General features: G+C 42.6%; 1 protein-coding gene across 1 annotated transcript in view; it reads left to right on the top strand.

Moving 5' to 3' along the window:
• parp6a (poly (ADP-ribose) polymerase family, member 6a) overlaps positions 1-9,987 on the top strand; it is an 11,888-nt gene extending 1,901 nt beyond the window's left edge. The window contains 19 exon segments of the mRNA XM_076989354.1: positions 180-295; positions 672-749; positions 1,401-1,495; positions 1,717-1,777; positions 1,905-1,995; positions 2,107-2,173; positions 2,351-2,381; positions 2,383-2,501; positions 3,056-3,206; positions 3,777-3,903; positions 5,992-6,092; positions 6,279-6,371; positions 6,502-6,580; positions 6,583-6,626; positions 7,381-7,446; positions 7,700-7,767; positions 7,966-8,014; positions 8,184-8,296; positions 9,297-9,987. Coding sequence (XP_076845469.1) covers positions 281-295; positions 672-749; positions 1,401-1,495; positions 1,717-1,777; positions 1,905-1,995; positions 2,107-2,173; positions 2,351-2,381; positions 2,383-2,501; positions 3,056-3,206; positions 3,777-3,903; positions 5,992-6,092; positions 6,279-6,371; positions 6,502-6,580; positions 6,583-6,626; positions 7,381-7,446; positions 7,700-7,767; positions 7,966-8,014; positions 8,184-8,296; positions 9,297-9,402 — 1,554 coding nt within the window. The 5' untranslated portion in view covers positions 180-280 and the 3' untranslated portion in view covers positions 9,403-9,987.
• Positions 9,988-10,000: the final 13 nt, after the last annotated feature.

Raw genomic sequence — 10,000 nt, 5'->3', positions numbered from 1 at the left:
AGTGGACCCTGAAGTACTCATTCGAAATGAAAAAGGAGGCTCGGTAAACTTTACCGTCCATTTAAATCTCACATAAACTCAGTTCAGCTCTTTCTCACCATCTTGATCTTGCAGTTTCTCATTCTCCGGTGGACAGCCGTTAATCTGTCCTCGTCTGTATGTTTTTCCTTCTGGAGCAGCAGAAGTGCAGGACCCACTGAAGCAGGACGTTCCGTGTCTTTGGGGTGCTTGACGTGATATGGATGGGGACAATCTCTCCCTCTCTAAGGTGCCTCTGTAAATGACTGACCCAATGGTAAGGCCACATTACCAAGAACATTGAAATTACTGTAGCTTTTCTAGGCTCAAAATTATCAGTTCGCTTTGTTACGGAGATTTCAAATGTTACTTAGTTATATAAACGTACTGTTCATTGCTTTAGAGTTCAATCGGTCCTTCACGTGACATCTTCAAACTGATATATGTGGGTTGCCTGAAATAACGTGAACTGACAGTTCAGGTGGCAATAGAACAGCAACCTAGCTGTTCTCCAAATATCATGCCGTGTTCTCTGTATTCTCTGTGTCCCTCACGCTAAACAAAGGTCATCTGGAAGACGTCTTTAAATTTTTAACGTGTTAGGTTTTGAGGACATCTGTGATTTGTCCTTCAAGCATTTTGCTTCTCAGCAGGACATCAAAGGCCAGTGTTGGACAGATGAGGACTCGGATGGGGAGAATGAGCCAGAACAGTTCTTGTATGGAATTCAGGTGAACAGCCCATTTCAGCATGTATTACTTGCACCTTAATATTAACCTTAACCTTAACTTAATTTTGTAGTCTCAGGTTGTGTAATGACTATAACTTCTTAATGGATAAGAAATGACCCTTATTCTACAAAATGACCCTTATTAAAAGAGTGGTCTTCTTGGGAGGTAATTTAGAGAAGTCTTCACTTTTGATTGATGGGCTATCCTACTTTCTTGACGTTTTAGAGATTAGCCTAGTTTTCAATACATATTAAATGGGTGGGAATGAAAGAGATCATTGGTTAATAAACCAATGGTGGATTCTACTGTGACTTTTGAGTAAAAGGGTTTGTTTAGCGGTGTTTTTTACAGTCCTAGTTTATTGTTAATTGTTCTGTTTTGAATGTCAACCATGTCAAGCATTAAATGCTTATTTGGTTTTCCAGTGGTGCCTCTCGAGCCATTTTAAAGCTCCTACAAATGCGATCATACAAAACAATAGTGCCTAATCTCTGAATCTAATTTAGATTGATGAAATATAATATATGCACAGAGTAGCAGTACTAAATACTAATACTACAAGTACTCTAAACCTTGCTGAGGGTGTGCAGCTGTGGGGTAAGTGGGTGTGGGTGTGGAGCCTGTAACAGACCCACTCTCCTCCACCTGCAGGGCAGCTGTGCGGCTGACCTGTACCGACACCCCCAGCTGGACGCCGACATCGAGGCCGTGAAAGACATTTACACGGACAGTGCCGTGGCAATCAGGTGCAGAGCGGTCCTCAGCCACCCGGGCCCTTCTTTTGCTATTTTTGCACGTGTTCCAGAAGGTTCCTTCATTCTCTTGGTCCATGTCGGTCGGTCCACCGCATCATTATATGTTTCCATGATTCACCGCCAGATTGACTGCTCTGTGTGTCAGTTATTTGTTTAAAGATCCCAAATGTAACATTGTGGATCTGGTTCTGTCCTTGTTTGTTCCTGCACAGAGAGTACGGGACGATTGATGACGTGGATATTGACCTTCACATCAACATCAGTTTCCTCGATGTGTGTAATGGTTCTTTTTTTATGACGTTTATGCCATAGACGTAGTTTTCAGTCATTACAACAGACATAAGCATTTCCTGGTGTGTTGTGGTAGACGTAATTGTGCTGTGTCTGTTTCTGTGTGTAGGAGGAAGTGGCGACAGCCTGGAAAGTCATTCGAACAGAACCCATCATCCTTCGGCTCCGATTCTCCCTTTCACAATACCTGGATGGACCAGGTAAGCAGTGTGTGTGTGTGTGTGGCCTGTGCAGGTGTGTGTGTATGTGTTCTAACTTAGCTTTTCTTAGGATTTGCAGTATTATGGTGTTCATTTTATCCTCTGTCACAGAGCCATCCGTGGAAGTGTTTCAGCCCTCCAACAAAGATGGCTTCAGCCTCGGACTTCAGCTGAAGAAGTGAGTGCTTCTGCTTCTGGTCCTTGTCATTTATTTTCAGCACTGCGTTTGCCAACAGCTGCATCAGAGCCGGGGCTTCCTGCCCCGTGACTCCTTCAGCCACAGAGTTGGGCCGCTCTTTTCTCCTTCTTAAAAAAAAAAGGTCTCACGCTGAAATAGCTGCTATATTCCCTCCAGGATCCTGAGCACGTTCACCTCACAGCAATGGAAAACATCTGAGTAATGAGTTCCTCAAAGCCCAGCAGGAGAAGCGGCACAGCTGGTTCAAGGCGGGAGGGACCATTAAGAAGTTCCGTGCAGGCCTCAGTATCTTCTCCCCAATCCCAAAGTATGACAGTCATGTCTGCCTCCTTTATCATTAGCTGTGTTTCTGCTCCTGGGATGATAGTTTACCAGCCTGCTTTTGTATGACTGTACAATTTGTCAAGCTGCAGTTATGACACTAAGCAATTTCAGTGACATTTTTTTATGACAAATCAAACATAGGAGGTTTGTTGGGTGCTGGTGTGTAGTTCTAATTGCAAGTGAAGAGCTGTCTCTGTGCTGTCATCCAAATACTAGACATGCTAAGTTTTTTGTCTCCTGAATATGATAATTCATTTTAATATTAATTTCTGGTTCTGGGTTTTGACAGTGGAAATGTAAATGCTTCTGCCTTAATAGGCATTTACAGTCCTTTATAAATAGCTGTACTCAAAATGTACAGCTTGTAGCAGAAGACTTAATTTCCATTTGTGAAATGATTACTGAGTTGAAAGATGATGCAGACTTTACCGTGTGCCGTTTTTATAACCTTTTTTGTCTTCTAGATAATGTGAGTCTGTGCATGCATATGTGATGTGTCAGAATTCATCATGGCCATGGCCTCCATCTTGGCTCCAGGTCTCCCAGTTTCCCACTCATCCAGGACACGGTACTGAAGGGCAAACTGAGCGTGCCTGAGCTAAGAGTGGCCAGGCTCATGAACCGCTCCATCTCCTGCACCATGAAGAACCCCAAGGGGGAGCTGTTCAGCTACCCCCCCAACAGTCAGGTCAGACGGCAGGCTCAACACAGTGTGTCCCCCTCCTTACGCACAGCTCTGTCCCGCCTGCGTCTCCGTTCCTGTTAGCAGTGGGGATCCTGCTCTCAATGCAGATTAACTCTGTCAACATACCTGCCAGAAATGTATAAGATAGCATAACATGTGGCCCCTGTCCTTATATATATATATCAGTGTTCATTTTAACAACTTTTCTTTGAACAGATCTTCTCATTTTACCCCCATAAACCCACTGCTCACTAGACATGAGGAATTATTTAGTTTGGCATGCAAATGTTTTCTTCTCTTAAAAGCTAAAGACTTGAAGCTTGAAGATTTTCTCTACCGTACAGCTGCAAAGAGTCATTACTTCGCATATATAGCAACAGAAACAAACAAACAAAAAAACTAGTAATTCAAGTAATTCTGACATCAGACACCTCTTCAGCTTAAAGTCACTCTAATCTGCCCCACACCCCCCCGTCCAGCTTCTCCCCAGCCTCTCTCCCCATCGTCTCCGTCTGCCTAACATGGCTGGCTGGCATCCTTTCCCATAATGCTTTGTTTCCATTGACCCATCAGACTGTGGCCATCCCGGCGGGCAGGGCCCCTGCGCAGATTACCACGCGGCAGCTGATTGAATTGTTTTTCTCATCCCAGGCGGGCGGGCACTGCAAGAACATTCCCACCCTGGAGTACGGTTTTCTTGGTCCAGGTACATGCGTCTCCGGGCCATGCCGACCTCGTCTCAGTCCACCCCTAACAGAGCGATGCTTTCTTCTCATGCGGTGTTGCTATTAATTGTTGTTGTGCTCAGAAAAAAAACAACGACCAGGAAAGTCATCTTGCAATAGAGTGACTCATCTTCTGGCATGGCTTTGTAGTGTACTAACTGAGTTGATCCTGTTCGTGCTTGCTATGGCGATAACTGCTGGCTCGGTAGATCTTGTGTTTTTGCTGATTTACAATAATGCATGATTCATGCAGCTGCATTGATTTATCTGCCATGACATTGCAAAACCATCAGTGACGTGCAGCATTGTAGCGGCTCTCTCACTTTTCATTTATTCATCAGTGTTTTTTGTCATGTGAAGCTTTGCCACCTGTATTGGTGTTTCCATGTAGAGGCAGAATCCACATGACCACAGACCAGAGCAGAACTAAGCAAGAGGTGAAACTGCCCGTGGGCAAGAGAGCCAGTTCCAGAGACATGGAAGACAGGAGTGGGGGGGGGGGGGGGGGGAATGGTGCCTTTTGCAATTGTAAGTAATGTTAAAATGTCTCGAGCTACATTGTTACAGGTATTAAAGCTGAGTTGTACCTGCCGTTCCAGGATGGGGCAGATGCTCTGGACATATTTATTAGTATTTGTAGAGTATTTATTAGTATTTGAGCTGCTGGGCTACCAACCCATGACATTAGTGTTAATTGCTGATATGTTCAGTGACATTAGTGATAAGTGATGATATTAGTGTTCAGTGACATTAGTCACAAGTGCTGATATAAGTGCTCAGTGACATTAGTGAGTAGCACTGATGTTATTGATCAGTGACGTTTGTGATAAGCGCTGATATTAGTGTTCAGTGACGCTAGTGATTTGTGCTGATATTAGTGTTCAGTGACATTTGTGATTAGCGCAAATATTAGTGTTCAGTGATGCTAGTGATTAGCGCTGATATTAATGTTCAGTGATGTTTGTGATTAGCGCTGATATTAGTGTTCAGTGACATGTGATTAGCGCTGATATTAGTGTTCAGTGACATGTGTGATTAGTGCTGATATTAGTATTCAGTGTGCTGCTAGTGATTAGCGCTGATATTAGTGTTCAGTGATGTTTGTGATTAGCGCTGATATTAGTGTTCAGTGATGCTAGTGATTAGTGCTGATATTAGTGTTCAGTGACGTTTGTGATTAGCACTGATATTAGTGTTCAGTGATGTTAGTGATTAGCACTGATATTAGCACTGATTAGCGCTGATATTAGTGTTCAGTGATGCTAGTGATTCATGCTGATATTAGTGTTCAGTGACGTTTGTGATTAGCGCTGATATTAGTGTTCAGTGACGTTTGTGATTAGCGCTGATATTAGTGTTCAGTGATGTTAGTGATTAGCACTGATATTAGTGTTCAGTGATGCTAGTGATTAGCACTGATATTAGTGTTCAGTGACGTTTGTGATTAGCGCTGATATTAGTGTTCAGTGATGCTAGTGATTAGCACTGATATTAGTGTTGTGTCGTTTGTGATTAGCAATGATATTAGTGTTCAGTGATGCTAGTGATTAGCACTGATATTAGTGTTCAGTGATGCTAGTGATTAGCACTGATATTAGTGTTCAGTGACGTTTGTGATTAGCGCTGATATTAGTGTTCAGTTATGCTAGTGATTAGCACTGATATTAGTGTTCAGTGCCATTGGTACTGATAGCACCTTGCACTTCATGGTCCACCCAGAGAGACACCCAATAACGATACTCGGTGCTTTCATGACATTGTCTATACTGGATAAATCAGACTATAGAATGCAACAAAACAGAATGGTAATGGAGTTTTGAGAAGTCCTATAAAGTGGCATCGCAGATGTGTAGCTACATCCATGATATTGCAGCAAACACGGTACTGCAGTTACTTTGACCTGTATATACACGAGAACGAACAAACTCTGCCGTTCTGCTTGTCTTTGTGGGGCAGTTTTCCGTCCTCCCCATCTTCTGGCCGCCCGCGAGGTCTTCGGTGTTCCTCTCATCAGGACTTTGTCGTCCCCCCCCCCCCCCCCCCCCCCCCCCCCCCTCTCTCCTCCCAGATAATGAAGTACTCTGAGCAGCGCATCCCCACACTCAACGAGTACTGCGTGGTGTGTGACGAGCAACACGTTTTCCAGAATGGCTCCATGCTCAAGGTGGCCCTTATATAACCTAGAACGCCAGTTTTTTTCTATTTGGTAAAGAATTAAAAAACACTTTGTCCGGAAAACATTATTATCCGTGAATACACCACCATAACTCAGCAGAGACCTTCTCTAATGATTATGTTGTTGTTTTTGTTCTCCTAATAACTGTGGTATTTGACTGTTTATTCCTCCAAGCCTGCGGTGTGCACCAGGGAGTTGTGTGTGTTTTCCTTCTACACTCTCGGAGTGATGTCAGGAGCAGCAGAGGAGGTGGCCACAGGAGCAGAGGTATAGGCACGCTAACACACAGGCCCGTTTGCTTGTGTTTCAGAAGATGTTACATTTCACTATTGCTGCTGAAATGATGTGATAAGTTCCTATGTTCTGTGTGTTTTTGGTTTTTAATATCATTCTGCAGGTGGTGGATCTGCTGGTGGCCATGTGCAGAGCTGCGCTGGAATCTCCTCGTAAGAGTATCATCTTTGAACCTTATCCATCTGTGTGGACCCCAACGATCCCAAAACACTGGCTTTCAACCCCAAGGTGACTGGGTATCTTCATGCATAACATACTTCCATTGTAAGCTGAGTAATGGTGGGCATATCTATGATATAAAGAAAAACAAAAGCACCCAGGGTAGTAAGGTTTAGATTTAGTTTCAGAAAATGGCCCACTTAATGACCTCTTCATTTTAATAGCTGTGCTCAGAACAGCCAGTTTGAATTCCTGTTCTTCCTAGCACACATTACAATATGTGTAAAGATAATTGCTTTATTTTTGGTTCATGCTACCCAATAAGTGCTTCTGTGCTATGTCAACTTTTCAAAATAAAAGTCATGTAAATATGTAAGTGTGGTGTACTTTTAAATAGAACACAATACCAGGGTTTAATAGGGTTTAAATAGAACAGATAACAAGTAATCATGACAAGATATTGGTGGCAGGGTGGAGTATCAAACGAGAAAGCACATGGAGAAAGTAAACAAAGATATGATTGACACGGGAGGGCAATAGTAATTCCTCTTTCGGATCAGCACTGATAAACACAAAAGGTGTATAGCATACATGTTTGTTAGCACTAAAATGACCAGGATTGTTAGTTTGACAACTATGTAACTAAACATTGTAATTACAATGTGCAATTACTATGTCATAACAGTGTTATAACAATTACAATGTAATTACATACTGTAAGAACTATGTGTAATTGGGGTGTAATAAGTAATGTGCTTGTTCTGTTTTCTCTTAATTGCTTTTTGTTTGTACACTGTGTGTTTCTTTCTATGGCTGGTCACAGAAGAAGAATTATGAAAGACTGCAGAAGGCATTGGACAGCGTTATGTCCATACGCGAGATGACCCAGGTGCGTCTGTGAGCCCAGGTCATTAGTACATAGTGACAGGAGCTTTGACACTAGTGCAGAACATCTCTCATGTAAGTTTGATCTGATTTGTCTGGAGTAATGGGTGTCAGTCAGGTATTCTGACGGAGTCTGCCTTTGGCGTAAATATCCCATGATTGTCATTGACATACCTAACCTGAGACTCCCTTCGGTGTGAATACATGATAAATGTGTTCATGTTGTTTATTAATACCCCCCCCCCCCATATTTACAGGGATCATATCTAGAGATAAAGAAACAGATGGATAAACTGGATCCACTGGCTCATCCACTCCTGCAATGGTTGGTGACAAACTTTTGATACACAAGTTTACGAATATATTGCACATACACATGTATGCATATGTCTTACCAATTCTTGTTTTGTAGTTCTGGTATTATAATCCTACACACACGTTTACATGTTTACAGTATTCTTTGTTACCTTATCTTTTTTTATCAATTCTGCTACTACCTTCAATGTTGTTTTGCTGTGTGCAGGATCATTTCCAGTAACCGGTCCCATATCGTTAAACTGCCTCTGAGCAGGGTACAGTATCCAGTACAGTATCCAGTTCCTGCCTAAGTCACCCAAACAAGGGCCACTCTAAGTGGATTAGTACTTTGTAGGCATGCATTTCTCTGCCTCTCCGTTTGCTCACTCCCCCTCTCTGTTTCGTCTCTCGTTCTCTGCCTGGGTAACTCATCGGTTCGAGCAGCAGCTGAAGTTCATGCACACGTCACACCAGTTCCTTCTCCTGAGCAGCCCCCCAGCTAAAGAAGCCCGATTCCGCACGGCCAAGAAGCTCTACGGCAGCACCTTTGCATTCCAGTGAGCCGCCACCTCCACCTCCCTCACACCCCCACACCTCCACCTCACTCACACCCCCACACCACCACCACACCCCCCCACCCCACCCCACTACCATCAGGATCAGACCCTGAGCACAGCTAAAGTCCTGCAGCTCCATGGAAGCTTGGCTTTCTGCCTACTTTTTGTACACATATGTACACATATGTGCTACACATATGAAAATGTCTTTCCGAGGCTAAACACTTTCTTTCTAATAAGCGGCAATTAATCACGCTGACAACATCTGAATTTCTTGCCTGCACACTGCTTTAAACCTGGAGTCTATCTTCAGACTTTCTAAATTTAGAAATCAGATGGGTTCTAAATTTTGCTCATATGGGCTTTGGCGTCTGTTTTTTCACTGTTCTTTCTAACAAGTGTTCTTCTAATAAAGTAATGATGAGACCCTCCAGACATCTCCAGATACCCAAACCTCAGCAAAAGCTCATATGAATGGCTTGCTATTGTTCACAGAATATTTAAAACAATTCCTATTATCTTAATAACAACAACAATAATAATGATAATAATTATTAATATTATTATTGAGTTATTAAGGAAGATTCTTACATCGCAACCCTTTTGTGTGCTACTAGCACCCTCTTGTGGAGAATCAACACATGCTAAACATATGTGAACACTAAACACATAAATGAGTTTACAAAGTAGACCCATAAGGTACATAACATTCTATCTCTCTCTCTCTCTCTTTATTATCTAAAATCTAAAGTGTAGAAAACCAGATGGCCTGTTAGGCAAAAAGTACCACATAAAAAACACAAATATATATATAAACACACACACACACACACACACACACACACACACACACACACACACACACACACACACACACACACATACTGGTGCCATCTGGTTTTCTAGACTTTGTTTTAAGCATAGGCTGTATTTAAAGATTCAGGTCCTTCATATTTAAATGTTTATCTCTGTGTTCCTCTCCCTCTTTGAATCACTCCAGTGGTTCCCATATAGAGAACTGGCACTCTGTTCTGAGAAATGGACTAGTCAATGCCTCTTATACCAAACTGCAGGTATGTAACTCACATCAGTCGGCTGATCCATAATTCAGGGCCTCGTTTGTTTATTCCTTGGTAGTCTAACTGATGTTATGCACTTTCCTGGCTAAGATGGTGGGGTCAGCTGGGGGTCCAGGGTTAGTTTTCACCTGATGTCATATGTGCATCAGGCAAGTGGACTAGCTTATATTATATGTGTGTGGTATGTTCCACGACAAAATATGGGCTAGTGTTTTGAACAGATATATCCTGTTGAGCAGGTATATTACTTTCAGCACTAAACTGTCCACAAAATCAATATTGAACACAGCACATTCCATTGATGTCTTATGCTTCTTTCACTCACATTCTAAGTTTCTTCTTGCTTACTTTGCATTCCTGACTTTGTCTACCGACCATGCTAATTCGCTCCTTTCAGAGTTGGTGCTAATGGAAAATAACAGTCATTTCTCAGTCACAGTCACAATGATTTTCATGAATCACTTGACTCCGGTTCACGCTACTGCCTGGATCGTCTGATCATCTCATTGTCATCACGGTCACTCTCACTCTCCTCGTCTGCCACGTTCCATCAGCCTTTTTCTTTGTCCATTCACCTTCTTGTATCGTATCTTTTCTGCTCTTGTTGACTGTGTTTCATTTCTCC

Source organism: Brachyhypopomus gauderio, chromosome 2 (genome assembly GCF_052324685.1).
Source record: "Brachyhypopomus gauderio isolate BG-103 chromosome 2, BGAUD_0.2, whole genome shotgun sequence".
In the NCBI taxonomy this organism is placed as follows: domain Eukaryota; kingdom Metazoa; phylum Chordata; class Actinopteri; order Gymnotiformes; family Hypopomidae; genus Brachyhypopomus; species Brachyhypopomus gauderio.
Note: the sequence above shows the minus strand (reverse complement) of the source record. Positions and strands in the feature narration are given on the sequence as shown.